Here is an 18,741-nt window from a genome sequence, read left to right as displayed (position 1 = left end):
TGTCCTATGAAGAGAGATTGGGGAAACTGGGCCTGTATTCTCTAGAGTTTTGAAGAATGAGAGATGATCTCATTGAAACCTACAAAATACTAAAAGGGATAGACACAGTAGATGCAGGTAAGATGTTTCCCCTGGTTGGGGAGTCTAGAACCAGGGGACACAATTTCAAAGTAAGGGGGAAGTCATTTAGGACAGAGGTGAAGAGAAATTTCTTTACTTTGGTAGGAGGAATAGATGTGCAGAGTATTTCTTAATTGGTAAGAGATTAGAAAGTGTAGATGTACATAGGGACCTGGGTGTCCTGGTCATAAGTCACTGAAAGCTAACATGCAGATGCAGCAAGCAATTAGGAAGGCTAATGGTATGTTAGCCTTTATCGCAAGAGGATTTGAGTACAGTAGTAGCGAAGTCTTACTTCAATTGTATAGAGCCTTGGTTAGACCGCACCTGGAGTACTGCGTGCATTTTTGGTCCCCTTACCTTAGGAAGGATATTATTGCCATAGAGGGAGTGCAACGAAGGTTCACCAGACTTGTTTCCGCAATGGCGGGACTGTCCTATGAAGAGAGATTGGGGAAACTGGGCCTGTATTCTCTAGAGTTGTGAAGAATGAGAGATGATCTCATTGAAACCTACAAAATACTTAAAGGGATAGATAGGGTGGATGCAGGTAAGATGTTTCCCCTGGTAGTGGAGTCTAGAACTAGGGGAAACAATTTCAAAATAAGGGGGAAGCCACTTAGGGCAGAGGTGAGGAGAAATTTCTTTACTCAGAGGGTGGTGAATGTTTGGAATTCTCTACCCAGAGGGCTGTGGATGTTCAGTCATTGAGTATGTCTAAAGCAGAGATTGACAGATTTCTAAATACCAATGACATAAAGGGATATGGGGATAGTGTGGGGGGAAAAGCATTGAAGTGCATTATCAGCCATGATCATATTGAATGGCGGAACAGGCTCGATGGGCTGAATGGTCTACTCCTGCTCCAATGTTCCTATGTTCCTATGTTCCTCAAACTTGCATGGTTCAATGCACAACTGGCAGACCAGAGTTACACTGTTGGTTGCCTCTCTTGTGGATTTTAGTGGTGATGCAGTATGTGTTTGTATAGGTGGACTGTGCTACCTTGACAAATATCCTTAATATTATGATGTATGGCTTCTTTCCTAACATCAAAAAAGTCAAAAGTAAGTTTATAAAGTTCTTAGTTTGTCCAATGCACAACCTGAGAATTTTAAAATGGGGTCTTGCACTGGACTGTAGTTATACTACACCAAGCAGCACCCTTAATGGTATGAGACTACAACAATTCTTATTTCAGGGTGCTTGGGACTCAGATGCCAAACCTGATTCTTATGTTATACTGCAACCTTTGCTTTACTGCGCACTCAAAATCATCTTACATCAACACAAAAGTGATCATAAAACAGCAGCCTTACCTAAATTACGGAGTGCATGCATAAGTATTGCCATCAAGATATTTATGAAACTCAGAGTAACATATGTGAGACATTTTCTTTTTACTTGTTATGTACTATAGCTCATTAACCTTTATCTTTTTTTAAATGTAGTATATTATTAAATTTGTGGTTAAAAACAGAAGTTATTCTGAATTTCACTCATAGCATTTACATGTGATCGCTTATATACATTGTAAATATTTCAGAAATTGCCTTTTTGTATTGTCAAAGCAATTCATGTTCTGTGGGAAAGGGGCTGAACTTGGTCACTGAAATTTTAATGATTCAATGCCTATTTATAACATCTGCCACTTACACCAACATGGGGCAGCTGCCCTGTGAAAATAGGATGTGCTACCTGCAACAATGACAATTCCAATACAAATGAGGAAAACAAGAAGATACAGGACTGCTATCGCACACTTGATCCCTGCCATTGAGTTCCAGTGGGTGCAAAAATTGCTTGCTATCCCTCGCCTTCCAGTTGGTCCTGAAACAAAATGAAATAAACAATTAGTGGCTGTTCCTTTTCCCTCTTGTCACAACTTGTTTGTATTACATGGTGACACATTACCAAAAATGCTGTACAAATCCTGTTAACAGTGTGAGATTATATACATACAAATCTCTTTACAAATCCGCCATTACAGAATGAATCTTAAACATGTAGTTCTCCTTCCAAATACTGAAGCATCCCCCTTTGTCCAATGAAGCATGGTAGCGCATACATGCCTGTAAGAGTTCATGAACATTCCTTTTCCACATTGTGAAAAAAGTGATATTTATATTCAAAAATATTAATTAAGCTTTACAATAAATATAGCAAATGGCAGATTTTGATTTAAAAAAATGTTTTGAGTCAATATATATAAGGTTAGTCACTACAATTGGTAAACTTTAAGCAGAGGTTTCCCAATTTCCTCAGCGGAAGATCAATGGAAACCCTGGAGTGATGATGTAAACTGCTGTTTATGCTGTTTCTCTGGGGTTTCTGCTGATCTTGCACCAAATTCATGCCAGACAATCGGGACAATCCGTGTGGAAACTAACGGTAAATGTGTCACATTAGACATTCAAATTTACAAGAACAATGGGCACTTTCTCCATAGCCCTCACTTGTGTGTCAAACTGCAGTCTCTTGAGATCCACCATTGATTGGGAAATTGCTGACCAAACACAGCCAAGGGGTTAAAAAAGCATGCATTCACATACAGTATGTGCTTCTGTCCATGTTCTTGAAATCTGTTGAATTTAGCAAAAATAGCACTAGTACCAGAATTATGTTCTAAACCCTGGTTCCAGAACTGAAGTCAGAAAGAAAGAACTTGAATTATATGGAGCGCCTTTCATGACCTCAGGTATTCTCAAAACACTTTAGCTCCAATGAAATACTTTGGAAGTCTGGTCACTGTTGTAATGTAGGAATCGCAGTAGCCAATACATGTACAGAAAAACCCAGTTTTGAGTACACTGCAAAAACTCTTTACACTGTTCACTTTTTCAACAGGCTACTTTTCACAATTCAAAGTTGTTTCTTTGCACTTAAAACTTAATTATCCAATAATTTGAATTAAACTACATGAAATAATATGCCAAATGATAATTTAATTCTGAAAAAATGGAACTATCAGATAATTTAGTTCAAGTGACTTTAAATTAAGAGTAGACTGTATTGGATATAACATAGCATTATATAAAATTTACTGCACTTTCTGCCCCACTGGTTTATGCCAATGTTTATACTGTGGTCGAACCTCCTCCCACCCTACTTCGTCTAAGTCTATCAGCATAACAGTCTAATCCTTTCTCCCTCATGTGTTTCTCTAGATTCCCATTAAATGTATCTATCCTATTCACCACAATTCCTCAGATCAGCAAATGTTGGGAAGTGGTATTCCACAAGGATTGGTGATGGCACCACTATAGTTCACGATTTACATAAATGATTTGGGCTCAGGAATTGAAGATACAATTTCAAAATTTGCAGAAGATGCCAAATTGGTTGGTGCAGTTATGACAGAGGAGGACTGTGCCAAAATTCAGGAAGATGTTAATAAACTTGCAGAATAGCCATATAATTGCCAAATGACCTTCAATATAAGTAAGTGTGAGATAATACATTTTGCTAAAAAGAATGAGGAGGTCACATACTCCTTGGAAAATAAGTGTCTAATTGGGGTAGAGGAACAGAGGGATCTGGGGGTACAGATACACAGATCACTAAAAGTAGTGACACAGATTAATAAGGCCATAAAAAAGCATCAGACTTCATTTCTAGAGGAATAGAACTGAAATGAAGAGAAATTATGTAAAACGTGTATAAAACCTTGATTAGACCATACTTATAGTACTGTGAACAGGAAAAGAATATAGAGGCACTAGAGAAGGTTTTTTTTTATATATACTAGAATGATACCAGAACTGAGAGATTCTATCTATCAGGAAGGATTAAACAGGCTGGGGCTTCTTCTCTAGAAAAGAGAAGACTGAGGGGTGAACTGATTAACATTGTCTTTAAGATTATGCAAGGGTTTGATAGAGTAGACATAGAAAAGATGTTTCCATTTGTGGGCGAGACCAGGACTAGGGGCCATAAATATAAGATTCTTACTAATAAATCCAATAGTGAATTCAGGAGAAATTTATTTTTCCCAAGAGTAGCTGGAATGTGAAACTGGAGTAGTTGAAGCAAATAACATAGACACAGTCAAGGGGAAGCTAGATAAGCACATGAGGGAGAAAGGAATAGAAGGATATGTTGATGGGGTTAGATGAAGAGGAATGGGAGGAAGCTCGTGTGGAGCATAAACACTAGCATTGACCTGTTTCTATGCTGTGAACATTTTGTAACTATTCCAGGTTGTTGCAAATTCCACATTCTAATGAAGCTCTGGATAAAGAAGTTTCTCCTGAATTCCTCATTGGATTTATTAGTGTTTACTTTATAGAATCAGAGAATCATAGAAAGTTTACAGCACAGAAAGGGGCCACTTAGCCCATCGTTTCTGCGTCGGCTGAAAAATGAGCCATTCAGTCTAATTCCACTTTCCAGCATTTGGTCCATAGCCCTGCACGTTACAGCACTTTAGGTGCAGATCCAGACTCCTTTTGAATGAGCTGAGGGTTTCTGCCTCCACTACCCTTTCAGGCATATTTAAGATTTCTAATAACCATCTATGATTTAGTTTTCATAGTGTGCATTTTTTGCTGAAATAGGACGGTTACATAAAATTGTAATGTTTGGTATCTTTTTTCGGCATTACGATAATTATTTTATGTTGTTATTCTTTTGGAGCAGTCTATTGGGTACATTTGGTGTAAATCAAACTGCTGTAGCAGGGGCATTTGCAACCTCAGCGGATGGTTGTCCCTGCCCTTTTGCAAGTTGCCCCAGGCCCAGGTAACAGGCCCATGCTCAGGGTTACAAGCCATGGCCAATGTCGGAACGAGCAAATTTTCAGTGGTGATGGCAGAAGAGCTAGAACCTCGAGGAACAACGGCTGCTTATAGGTGGAGGATCTTTTGGGAAGAGGACTTGTTTCCTTAAAGCATGAGGACGGCAACGGGAAACTACCACATGTACTTTCTCCCAAGTCATATGACTCATTTCTCATAGAACTTAAAAAAATGGGAGGCTCTTACGAGCAATTGAAGAGGAAAGTGCAGGACCGTGAGGCACGGAGAAAGGAGCAGAGGACCTGCCCTTGGTTAGATCACCACTACTACTACATAGTAACTAGAAAGATTCCTTTCTTCGTTCAACAGAAAAATAGCATTATAGTAAAGTTGTTACTGAATGGCACATTCAAGACTTTTATAAATAGGACTTGAAAATCATCAAATAAACCTGTCAGCCAGTGCACTTGCAGCATGTCCTCAGAACTGACAAACTGAAATATGCCATTATAGGCAAAAGCTACAGGATTTTTTTTTTTGCTTATCTATAGATTCATGGACAAAGAGGCAATATAAACAAATAGAATTTTCACCTTCTGAAGGCAGTTTAGTCTTTGCTTAAATTCAGTTCCATGGGTTTGGCATATCACCCAAATAGCTATTATTCATTCACCATGGCCTTGACATGATCAAGCCTGGCAGGCTACTGAATCACAGGTGTCACCTTACCTATGCTTGAGTGTGCCCTAATCTGATGTTCAATATGTCTTCTGCCATGGTTGCTGGATAGAAATTATTGTTACAGGCCAAGGCACCTGGCAATGACAAACCTCTGCAGGGAGGAAACAACAGAGCTGTTCCATCAGCAGAAAGCACAACTGTAGCCAACGTTCTATGTTGTGATGGCCTTGCCAGTTGCTGTTAAGGTGACTACTGGCCTGAATTTTAGCCAGGGGACATCTGCCTTACCTGTCGGTTAACTGTCTTTAGATGTGTCAAAAAGAGGCCTGTGCTTTATTCAGTAGAGTCAACCCCTTCAATTCCTTTTTGACTGAACAGCAACTACCAAATGACAGGACTGCCCACATGTTGGGTTGGATTTTACCAGTCCCTCGACGCCGTGGATCGCAGTGTGGGGGCCGATAAAATGTTGCGGGTAGAGGCCCGCCTTGACCCGTGACGTCGAGACGGGCCCGACGCATTTTACCGGCAGCAGCGAGACCTCAGTGCAGCTCCCCCCGCCGCATGGCAGCGGCACCATAATCAACATATGGTAATGATTACTTACTTATGCTGATTATGCAGCCCGCAACCTCTCCACCAACACTGCCGGATTTTTCGTTAAACCGGTGGCCGTCACATGCCGTCCCGTTCACGGTCTGAAAAGCCGATGGGTCCTCACTCTGCATTATGGAAGGCAGGAGGGAGGGGGGATACACAGGGGTCTAACTCTGCATTCTTAAAGGGAGGAGGCAGGGGGATACACAGGGGTCACACACTGCATTCTGAAAGGGAGGGGGTCTGGGATTACTGGAGGGAAAGCTGTGCTGGCATGAAGGGAGGTACCGTGCACCATCCCTCCCTTAACAGTGTACACTCTGTGTTTGTGAGGGGGCAATGGCACACTAGGCAACTTGTGTGTGGGGAGGGTGCCAGAAAGGGCAGGAGCATTAAGGTTTTATGGATGATGGAGGCAATTGATTCAGCTGGTTGGATCTTGATGTGGTCATGTTGTGCCATTTTGAGTATTGGCCAAGATGGGCAACGTCCATGTCACAGCATCCGTAGAGATGCTCATGTGTAATGGTGGCATAGCAATGATGCTCTTGCATACGTAGGCTCTTCTGAAAGGCCAACGGTGTAAAGGGATGTGACATTGGCGCTACATGCTGGCATACATCATTCGCACAGGGAAAAGGACACACATGTTGGTGAGGAACATTTAGTGAAAAACGTATTTACATTGCAGTGACACCCGTGCATTCCCATTTGTGTCAGTGTGTTCTCTGTAAACCTCTGTAATACCTTTTATGGTCTATTTAAGTCTCATGTCCTGGAATGTGCAAATTTAAGATTATTCACCCAGGTGTGGCACGCCTACAAGAAGGAATATTACACTTGAGTGGGAGAAGAGGATCGTGACTTCACAGGACACTGGGACACAGCAGGGTAAGTATGTGGCAGCAAAGCGGAAAGTGCTGGGGTAACTCAGCAGGTCAGGCAGCATCTGTGGAGAGAGAAGCAGAGTTAACTTTCAGGTCTGTGAACTTGGACAAGTTAACTCTGCTTCTCTCTCCACAGATGCTGTCTGACCTGCTGGATTTCTGCAGCACTTTCTGCTTTGCTGCCAGATTGACAGCAGCCCCACTCTTCATCAGTCAGGTAAGTATTTCTTTGACAGCTGTCAGGATGCAGGTGCTGGGGCGCTTGAAATAGGCGCAGTGATGCTAATGAGCCACCGTGCGTAATATCGCGGGGGCTCTGCGACGGCCGCTGAATGCCGGTGCTGCGCTGAGTTCAAAGGGCGCTGCTGCAGACGGTGGCGCCCAATAAAATTCAGCCCGTTATCTCACTGCTGGATTTCTGAAAGTACAGAGATTGATTGCAGCCCTTGTGACGAACCTGAGCTCTACGGCACAATGCAATGGCCTACATGAACAGAAAGGGATTCAACTCCATCAGCTTGCAGCTAGTCAGTGACCAAGAATACCATATCATGCAGGTCAATGCCTGTTCCGCAGGTAACATCAATGGTGCTTTGATTTTGCAACAATCAGTGGCAACAGGTTTATTTGAAGGCAAAGAGAGACTGGGAGGATAGTTGTTTAGAGGCCATGGCTTTCCTCTTCAACACTGACTTATGACACCCTTATAAGAACCATAGACAGAAATAGAGTGAAAAACCAACAAGGCCCATGCAACCGGCAGGATCATTACTGAGCATGCAATTGACACCTTAAAACAGCACCTCAGATAGCTCAATAGATCATAGGGCAGCTTATAGTGTGGGCCCTCCTTTTTTTTAATTCATTCATGGGATGTTGGTGTCACTGGCTATGCCAGCATTTATTGCCCATCCCTAGTTGCCCTTGAGAAGGTGGTGGTGAGCTGCCTTCTTGAACCACTGCAGTCCATGTGAGAATGGTCAATTTGAGATGGTCAAAATCACTGACATCTGCTGTATGCTCTGCAACTTTTCCACAAATAAAGATCTAACTATGGAGCAGGAGGCCAATCTGGGAGCAAGGCCTGAGCAGGACACAGACATCGATCCTGAGGATGCAACTGCAGGCAGCCAAGAAAACTGGTTAATCAGGCATGCATCCAAGATTAATTCAGTTAAGTGCCTGAACTACCACTGAAAGCCAACTTTCTGTCTACATATAACCGGGAAAGTGCCTCAAAGCACCTTCTGCAACACAATCATTTGCATTTCAGAAAGAGATTTTCTTTTTTTATTTGTTTATGGGATGCGAGTGTCACTGACAAAGGCAATTAGGGATGGGCAATTAATGTTGGCTTCGCCAGCGGCTCCCACATCCCATGAACAAATCAAAAAAAAAAGAAATAAAAGCAAAATACTGTGGATGCTGGAAATCTGAAATAAAAACAAGAAATGCTGGAACCACTCAGCAGGTCTGGCAGCATCTGTGGAAAGAGAAGCAAAGTTAACATTTCGGGTCAGTGGTTCCGAAGAAGGGTCACTGACCCGAAACGTTAACTCTGCTTCTCTTTCCACAAATGCTGCCAGACCTGCTGAGTGGTTCCAGCATTTCTTGTTTTTATTTTTTTTTAAATGGAAATCTCTGGATAATGTTCAAATACAGGGCATCCTACTTTGTATTCTATCAATAATGTCTTTTCCCACATAGTTTCCCCTTAGTACTAGTGTATTGTGTGCATCATCTAAACTTAAGCTGTGATATCTCCAATGGAAATAAAAAGTATGCTGGATTGTTTCAGTGTGAGGCAGTTGGAATTCAGGGGACCCTGTACCTTTTTCTGCCCATTCCTAAGATTGGCCTACAAATGATTCACCAAAGCATACTGGTCCTGGCTATCAACTCTTACTTACACCAGGAATGATGGGTGGAGTGAACACAGTGTTGTTCTGAGAGACAACAACTTCATTTATGACTACTCCAGTCATGCTCCTGCTGTTGGACATTCCCTCAGCATTTCATCTGATCTGTGTGAGAGCAGACATAAGGACAGCAATGAGGTCTCTGCCAATGAGGTCTGTAGATGTCTTACGGAAGCCTGTCTTCATCTGATTCCACTAGCACATTGAAACCGCTAAAGGGGATCTCTTGTATACTAGAATCAAGAACATTTATAACGTCAGTGTGAGCAGTTGCTGGTGATACTCCGACTGTGTTTACTGTCTGTACCAGTGAGGGCTCCTCTGCAGATGCTCTGGGGTGTCACACGCTCTATGGTAGACAAGAATGGGCATCAATGACTGCAGAGATGTGGCTGGAGGTCTCCTCCTTACTCCTATCCAAATCTTACAAAGTATCTTGGGCAAATTCAAATGACTCCTGTAGATAATTCTGCTCAGAAAGAAATCTCCTTTTGTAAAATGCTCCTGTGTATTCAGAATCCATAGAGAATGAAGAAGGAACTGAGTTGACTTTCTGGCAGCAAGACTTTGCTGCTCATTTATCACAACTCATCCACATGTGTGCATTGTGACTCATCCTGTACTATCTACTCAAACTCACTATATTTATTCTCTCAACTACATGTAACTATTGGTGCATGCTAAATTTGGCGAGAATGATGCAGATGCGGAGTTTCTGTCTTGCTCATGGACACAGGAATGCTGACAGTCTGCTCTCGCTAGGTTACAAGCAGGAAAGAAATATATGTTATAATGCTGGCTCCACCCAGCACCTTCAAGCAGTGCTTTCATTGCAATACACTGGTGTGAGATGTTTTTGAGGTGAAGGCCTAAAATTTTTTCTAAATATGTTATGTCACAACTGCACCTTTAAAAAAAAAGTCACCATCCAGTAACCTGCAGCGGGAGTTACAGGTTGATTTCCTGGATCTGCTTACTTGCATTCCCATTGTTGCAGTCAATGAAGTAAAACACATATAACTCTATCTGGACACCTCTGTACAGCCTTTAAAAATACAGTTCAACCCATGCTCTTCAGCAACAGACTGCACCCAGTGCGGAGGGGCTTGGGCCGGGAGGAGGATCTCCTCGTCGGTCTGCTCCTGGGCCTGGCCAAGGTGGCAATTCACAGGTCCAGGTTGCGGGCCGCCGGGGGGTCCGTCCTCCCCGATTGCCTGCCCCTCTTCCGCGGTTACGTTCGCGCCCGGGTGTCCCTGGAAAAGGAGCATGCGGTGTTCGCCGGTACGCTTGAGGCCTTCCGCGACCGGTGGGCACCGCAGGGACTGGAGTGCATTGTCAACGCCGAGAATGGCATTTTAATTTGAGTTTTTTGTTTATTTATCTGGTTTTAATAAAGTTATTTTAAAAATATAAGTGTGTATATAAAGGGGGCCTGAGGAATAAAGGCCCCCTCGACATAAAAAAATATATAAAAGGGGCCTGGGGTATAAAGGTCACCTTAAAAAAAAGGAAAAAAAACGGGGGAGTAGATACAGAGTAAAGCTCCCTCTACACTAAAATAAAAAAAAAATACGGGGGTTAGATACAGAGTAAAAAAAAAAGCAACAGACTGCGGAACAAACAGGTGAGAGAAGAATAGTGCTTTGCTCTTTCACTGTAGCTGTAGAAATCTTCACTTAACTGTTTCACACACTTCTGTGACAGAAACCTCTCACTTTCTGGCAGCCGCTGCATATCTGAAACTTAGTTACCCAGCGTGTTTTACAGTGCAATTCTAGGAAAGTCGCAGCTGCTACTCCATTTGCTCTTGCTATAACATATGCAAATTAGTGCATAGGGAATCAGCGTCCCACACCAACATAGTTGCTTCTTAACTGCCTGCTGAAGTGGCTATAGGGATGGGCAATAAATGGGCCTTGCCAGTGATGTCCACGTCCTGAGAATAGATTTTTAAAAACTGCAGTCTCATTAGGAACACTATAACTGAAGGAATATACTGTGGCTTCATTCATTAATAACAGGACATACATAGTTCTAAACAGGTTCAGGAAATGCTGAACTTGGGCATTCTTTCAATCAACCAGATTTAATGAAATCACCTAGGGCTTGAAAGTCTTAAACATCAAATAATAATTAAAATAACAGCAAATAAAAGAGAATGGAAAATGATTAATCCTTCAATGAAAGCAATAATCTTTTGCTATAAATTTCCAATTCTCTTCATAAGGAAATATACATACTTTCCTCACAGAGGTTCAGCTTTGAGAGGTTCCTTCCATCAAACTCAAGTGATTCTTCACACATTGATCCATTCTCCTGAAACTCATTTGAGATTAGAGGCAGATCTTTGTTCTCCATTTATTCTGAACACTGAAGACTTCACCTGAGAAATGCAGAACTCAATTAGTCATTTGCAGAAATAAAAATTTTGCTTCAGCTAAATCAGTAATCTTTTAGCCGTATTAATTTAATAATAAACAATTTGATTAAGTCAGATTCTGTTCATGCTTTCACTGCATTTTCTTAGCTTTCAGACAGAGAGAATTTCCATTCCTTGTGTGTGCAGTGGTCGACAGGTTCAAAACCATGACTCAACAATAACAGTGTCAGGCAAACATGCCAAGTCTGAGGCACACATGATTTTGCCACATGAACATTAAAACTTAAACTTGCAAGCCCCTGACTGTAAAGACATTTGCATAGTAACAGACAGTAATGGAACAATTGGGACCCAGTCGTTGCTTCCCCAATACACAGAAGAAGTGGTCAGACTAGTTTTAGTCAAATGAATAACTGGCTGTTGCATAGGTTTGAACTGAGAGTTTTAAATTGGAGGAAACAGAAGTTGAGTTCAGAAAGCCGTGTGCTCCTGGAACTGAAGCAAGAACTACCTCCTGTCCAGTTCTGCCTACCTCCATCTCTTTCCCACAGAACTGAATCTTGTGAGAACACATGAACCTCAAAAAGAGAAAAAGTCTCCTACAGGAATAAGGTTTAAAAGGAACACTGGGCCCCAACGAAACGCAAGACCATATCTTCAATCAAGGACTACAGCAAGCTCGAAGCACAGTAACAAGATATTGCCTCAAACTGTTCCACTTTATCTTGTTTTCTTTTTTCTGTCCCTATCTGCATGTGTATATCGCGTGTGGGCGCGTCATATATCTGTAGGCATGAATCGCATTAGAGTTGAAGTAAGTTTAATAGATTTCACTTTTTTCTTTAAACCAAAGAAAGCTTGTCTGTGCTCATTTCTTTGCCTTATAATTGGAAAGCTGTGACCACGAATTCACAAAGAGGGAGCTCAAAACACAGTGTGTTTAAAATTAAACCCTGTTACAATAAGACCAGGTGAAGTTAGTAACAGACCCCTAGACATCTTTCACGCCTGGTCATAACAGAAATTGAATGCTAGCATCCAGAATTATACCCACAGATGAATGAGTGAAATTGGAAGTGGGAAGCCAAATTTTTCCCAATCAAAAAGAGCAAAGATTAATACAGGTTTTCTTGTGGTTGTGTGTGATTGAATACTAACATGTCTGCAAATGAAGCGAGTAGCTCTCCAAGTCAGGGTGAAGAAACTTGAGATAAGTTAAAAGCACTGTCTATGGAGGAGCTGAGAAAAATGGCCGAGGAGTGTGGGATCCCTGTACGTGGCAAGGCTAGGAAGTCTGAACTCCTAAGGCTAGTGGCCAACCATTTTTCCTTTGAATCTGAAGTAGCAAAAGCAGGGTCAGAAGCACAATCCAACAATCTTTGTTAGCAAAGATACAATTGGAACAGAGGAAACCTGAATTTGAGGAAAGGGAAAGAGAGAGAGAGACAGGAGAGGGAAAAAGAGAGGCCTTCCAAAAGGAACGTGAAGAAAATGAAAGGCAGGAGAGAGAGACAGAGAAAGAACATTCCGGAAGGAATACAAAGAAAGAGAGTTAAGGAGACTTGAGTTAGCAAGGGAACGACACAGTAACCCCAGTGAAAGCACGGCCAATATGGAGGAGCAGAATTCAGGGCTGGGTACAAGTTTGTTAAAACTCGCTCAATTAATTCCAAAATTCAATGAGGAACATGTGGAAGCATTTTTTGTGTCTTTCGAGAAACTGGCATGGCAGCTAAAATGACCATCTGAGACCTGGTCTCTTTTACTGCAAAGCAAACTAACTGGAAAAGCCCATGAGGTTTATTCCTTGTTGCCAGATGAGAAGTCATCAAATTATGAAGTGACCAAATATGCTATCTTCGGGGCATATGAATTAGTAATCGAAGGCTATCGCCAAAAGTTTAGAACCCTCAAAAAGCAAGCCAATCAAACTTATCTGCAGTTTGAAAGAAGCAAGCAACTGGGTTTTGACCAGTGGTTGAGGGCTTTAAAAACACAGCTCAGCTATGAGACTCTCAGAGAAGTAATCCTGTTACAGGAATTTAAAAACTCTCTCCCATTCTCAATAAAAACCCATGTAGAGGAGCAGCGGGTTCAGAGAGCCCGGCAAGCGGCCGTTTTGGCCAATGAGTTTGCTTTAATTTATAAGTCCATTTCCCAGGGGAGAACCTTTCTTAATCACCCCCACAAATCCAAAAAGAAAAAAGGGTGGGAAGGTGATAGAAGCCCAGGCAGTCATGGAAGAGAAAGGAAAGCAGGAGACACAGGGGGCCCTCCTCCAGCCAAAAAGGAAGGTGCTGTGAGCGAGTGAGACTCGGAGACCTGTGTGCTTCCATTGTAATAAAGCAGGGCATTTAAAAGCTGATTGCTGGAAAATAAAGGGGAAATCAGGGCACACCCGCTCAGTGCAGATGGGACCCTGATGGAAAACACAGAATAAGCTGTGGCGTTAACTGCAGTAAGAATGCAACCCAGGAAGCTTACTACAGCCAGTTCAGGAAAAGTTAATAGGATTCCTGAAAGTTATCAGGGTTTTATGTTTGAAACAAAAGTAATCCCACAATTCCTCGAGTGGGGCAAGCAAGTCCACAGTAATTCTCAGGGACACGGGGGCCACCAGATCCCTTTTACTGGGAAAAGGCCTGACCTTCCCCCAGAGAGTGCAGTGAACACCAAAATGGTGGTGAATGGTATTAGAGGGCAGGGTAAGCCTGTACCTGCACCTGGAGTGCGACCTAGTTTCGGGACCGATGACTGTAGGGATTGTCCCTAGTTTGCCTGTGGACAGGGTTGACTTGCTCCTAGGTAATGATCTGGCAGGGTGAAGGTGGTAGCCCCCCCAGTAATGAAAGAAAGACCGCAGGAGGTCAGAGAGATAGGGCAGTGGCAGGAGACGGTCCCCTGCAGAGTCCCTGAATGTGTAATGGGTCAGGCCCTGATCAAACCAGCTCCCCCAGAGCAGACTGCATTGGTACGGCAGGCAGATGACCGAGACTTTCTTTGGAAAGTTAGGAGACCCAGGGAATGAATTAAATGCATTTTCCATAGCTGAGGGTCAGCGAGCCAACCCAGTATTGCAAGAGTTAACACTGGCTGCCTAGTCTGAAAGTGAAGCAGCGTGAGTACCTGATTGCTACTATTTAAAGAATGAGGTACTGATGAGGAAATGGAGTTCTCTTCACAGACCTGAGGACAAGAAGTAGACAGTAATTCACCAGTTAGTGGTGCCACAGAGGTACTGGGGAGAAATATTAAAAAGGGCCCAAGAGACTACAGTGGCTGTACATGCCGGATTATGAAAAACCAACCCGCATATGACAACAGGTTGACTGGCCAAAACTCCACAAAGATGTGGTGAAGTACTGCAGGAGTTGCCACATGTGCCAGGTTGAGGGGAAACCCCAACCTACAGTGAATCCTGCACCCCTAAGTATTGTACCAGTGTTAGGAGGACCCTCCAGCAGAGGGCTGGTGAACTGTAAGGGACCCCTGCTGAGAACAAAAGGGACAGGCAAGCACACGGCTGGCAAAAGTTTAGAAAGAAAAGGGGAAAGAGTGACCCAGAACAGAGGTTAAAGTAAGTCCGGGAAGAATCCCGGATGAAAACCCTTACTGTCCGATCAACCAATCCCGAAAAATGTGAAAAGTTAGACCCCACATCCTTCTATGTAAATGCAGACTCTAGAAGCCCCCCCCCCCCCCACCAGAGTTGCTAACAGCATTTACAGGAACCTGCAGAGACAAAGAGAGACCTCTAGGGGGCAGAGAAAACGTGAGGGTGATGCCTCACCTAGTTGAAGTGTCACAGGAGAATGCAGTTAAGTCTGTACAAATACCTGCAGGTAGAAGTGGCCCAGAGAACACAGGGGAGAGTAACAAAGACTCCTCCCCCACAGTCAGAGGAAAAGGGAATCACCCATCCACTGAAGCCAAAAGTCTTTGCACGACTCAGAGTTCAGGATAGACCCATCCCCTACTAACTATCCTGGGAAAGAAAAGGGAAAATTAAAGCAACCCTGGCATCCAGAACAGATCATTTTTAATACTTTTTAAGATTGGTGAATGAATGGAAATGAAGGAGAGAAATGCATGGTTTTTCTTTCAGTATCTTATATTTCTCTTAAAGTCTGTAATGAAATGTGCCATTTTTCTTCAAATCACATTTCATTCCCCTGGGTGCAGAGGTGTCAGGCAAAACCCCCACCTGCCAAGACTGAAGCACACAAGTTTCGCCACATGAATATTAGAACTTAAAATTGCAAGCCCCTGACTGGAAGGACATTTGCACAGTAACATACACTATTGGAACAATGGAGACCCAGTCGTTACTTCCCCAATACACAGAAGAAGTGGTCAGATGACTAACTGGCTGTTGCAGAGGTTTGAATTGAGAGTTTTACATTGGAGAAGACAGAAGTTGAGTTCAGAAAGCCGTGTGCTCCTGGAACTGAAAGGGGAATTACCTCCTGTCCAGTTCTGCCTACCTCCATCTCTTTCCCATGGAATTGAATCTTGTGAAAACATATGAACCTCAAAGAGAGAAAAAGTCTCCGACATGAACAAGGTTTAAAAGGAACACTGAGCCCCAACGAAATGCAAGACCATATCTTCAATTAAGGACTACAGCAAGCTTGAAGCACAGTAACAAGATATTGCCTTAAACTGTTCCACTTTATCTTTACTTCTTTTTTCTGTCCCTATCTGCATGTGTATATCGCATGTGCATGCTAGTGTGGGCGCGTCATATATCCATAGCCTTGAACCATGTTAGAGTTCAAGTAAGTTTAATAAATTTCACTTTTCTTCTTTAAACCTAAGAAAGTCAGTTTATGCTCATTTCTTTGCCTTATAATTGGAAAGCTGTGAATAAGGATTCACAAAGAGGGAGCTCAAAACAGAGTGTGTTTAAAATTGAACCCTGTTACAATAAGACCAGGTGAAGGTAATAACAGACCCCTAGACACCTTTCACGCCTGGTTGTAGCAACAGCAACTGGCATTTATATTAGAACTTTAACGTAGAGAAACATCCTACAGCATTTTTAGATGGGTGCTTGAAAAAAGGTGAAAAAATTAGGAGGGGTTGACCAAAAATTTGAACAGAGATGAATTTTAAAGAAAAGGGTAGTGGAGCAGCTGAGGTGTGTATGGAGGGAATTCTAACCTGTCAGGCTTAGGTGTCTGAAGGCATAGCCATCAACTGTGAGGCAAAGGAAGAGGTGGGAGAGCTGGGGTGGGGGGAGGGGGGGGGGTGAGTGTAACGTACAAAAGGCCAGAGTTGGAGGAACAGAGATTTTGGAGAAGACAGGTTTATCAGGCTGCAGGAGGCTAGAGGTATAGGGAGGGTCAAGCCCATGAAGGGTTTCAAACATGTGGATGATAATTTTAAACTTTAGGTTTTCTAGGATTGAGAGTCAGTGAAGGTCAGCAAGGACAGAGGTAATGAGTGAGTGGAGCTTGGTGCGAGATAAGACAAGGTCAGCAGAGGCTTGGATGATCTGAAGTTTATAGAGAATGGGAGCCTAACCGGGTGGGAATTGGAATAATCAGGTCTGGAGGTGACAAGGGCATGAATGAAGGTTTTAAATGCAGACAGCTTTAAGTAGGGATGGACAAAGACAATATTATGGAGGTAAGTTCTGATGAAAGGTCACAGACTTGAAACGATAATTCTGCTTCTCTCTCCACGGATGCTGCCTGACCTGCACTTTCTGTTTTTATTTCAGATTTCTGGCCTCTTCAGTATTTTGCTTTTATTTTATATTATTATGGAGGTACAAGTAGGTGGATTTTGTTTTGGCAAGGATATGGGTTGGATATAGTTCAGCCCAAAGTGAATAGGATGCAAAGATTGCAAACCCCTAAAATAATAAAGAGGGAGAATGATAAATTTTCTTCTCCCAAATAGCAGACTCAAGGCATTCTTACCAATAAATGCAGCAGCATATATTGCTGGAGATTTCCAAAGATTGTAATCTCTGAAATAAAACACTTGGAAGAGGCTGAATTTGGTAAATAATCCTGAAGCGGGCATTTTTCACTGTGCTCTAATTTAAGTGAAAACACAGACACAGACATAATGGGCTGAACTTTTGTTCGGGGGTCGGAACCCTGATGTTGGGCATATTTCCAGATCCCGACCCCGCACTGTGTTGGCGCCTGAGGCCTGATGGATAATTAGTGGCCAGGGTGCATGCTCGCCATCCAATTAAGGACAGCGGGTGGGCTCCAGAGGCTGGAGGGCCAATAGGAGGTGGGAGCTGCCAATGTAAATAGGGCAGAGAGTGCACCTCAAGATGGAGGCACTGTCTAAAGACTTTTTGCACAGTTAAAAATAAAACTGGCCAAAACCATCAGACTGCTATCGTGGAGGGGAAACCCTTCCACAGGACAGCCTGCTGTAGCTGTCTCAAAGTTGTGGCCACGGAGGTATGGGGGTTGGGATTAAAAACATTATATGCAGCACCGGCCCCCTGGTCTGCCGCCGGGAGGACTGCTCCATTCATCGGCCTGGATTCAGCCTCAGCTGGGGGGTTGACTGCCAACTGGAAAATTCCAGTGAACATCTGCACTGTGCCCTTAATAAGCCCTTTAAGGACCCTAATCGGCCATCACAAACTCCCCACCCCCCCCAAACACCCCAACCAAACCAGCCATTTGTAAGATGGCCCAGAGGCAGGAACATGCCAGCAAACTGGCATGCTGGCCAGTGCTGGGAAATTGCAGGCCCATCCACCTCTGGTCCCGCCTTCACAACCGTTTAAACATTCGGCCCAATGAATGAACATTGGTAAGAAAGTAACAGCATTTATTTTCTTTGGATGCTTGGAAGTACTAGCCTCTCATTGCTGATAGAGCTTAATTTGCATAGGACTGCCTAATCGTTTTTATAATTAATATCACATTTTTGCTGTTTCCATGCAGATCTATTGCAGCTTAATTAAAAGTTCACACTGGGAGAATCCGGAATAAATTAATAAGACTTAGATGAGTCAAGATTTTAGTTTGTGAAAAGTAATGCAACAAATTCTCATAATAATTAAATTATTGAAGAAATGATCTCAGTTTCTCTCTTAAAGAATCAAATTAGCTTAAAAGGTGCAACCTCATCCAGCCCCACAACCCTCGAAGTACTCCAGACTCCTCCAGCTCTAGTTTTTTCTGCACTCCTATTTCCTTTGCCCCATGATTAGCGCCCGTGCTTTCAGCCATCTTGGGCCCAAGCTCTGGAATTCCCTCTCCAAACTCTTTGTTTATTCATCTCTTTCTCTCTCCCTTTAAGTGTCTGCTTAAAATGACCTCTTCGACCAAATAGTCGGTTAACTGTCCTAACGTCTCCTTCATCAGCTCGATATCAAATTCTACTATTTTATATAAATGCAATTTAATACTATTTAAAATGAGTATTTAAAAACTTATAAC

The 18,741-nt window shown here is 42.8% G+C and overlaps 1 protein-coding gene across 2 annotated transcripts in view; it reads right to left on the bottom strand.

Moving 5' to 3' along the window:
• The window catches only part of scara5 (scavenger receptor class A, member 5 (putative)), a 314,240-nt gene that overhangs the window by 129,755 nt on the left and 165,744 nt on the right, over positions 1 to 18,741 (bottom strand). For both annotated transcript variants that reach the window (XM_068025691.1, XM_068025686.1), the window contains exons 2-3: positions 11,181 to 11,323; positions 1,819 to 1,950 (exon numbers count right to left, since the gene is read on the bottom strand). In XM_068025691.1, coding sequence (XP_067881792.1) covers positions 1,819 to 1,950; positions 11,181 to 11,298 — 250 coding nt within the window. In that variant the 5' untranslated portion in view covers positions 11,299 to 11,323. The remainder of the gene's footprint in view (positions 1 to 1,818; positions 1,951 to 11,180; positions 11,324 to 18,741) is intronic.

This window comes from Heterodontus francisci, chromosome 3, assembly GCF_036365525.1.
Source record: "Heterodontus francisci isolate sHetFra1 chromosome 3, sHetFra1.hap1, whole genome shotgun sequence".
Taxonomy (NCBI): Eukaryota; Metazoa; Chordata; class Chondrichthyes; order Heterodontiformes; family Heterodontidae; genus Heterodontus; species Heterodontus francisci.
The sequence above is the reverse complement of the archived record's forward strand: the minus strand, read 5'-3'. Positions and strand labels throughout refer to the sequence as shown.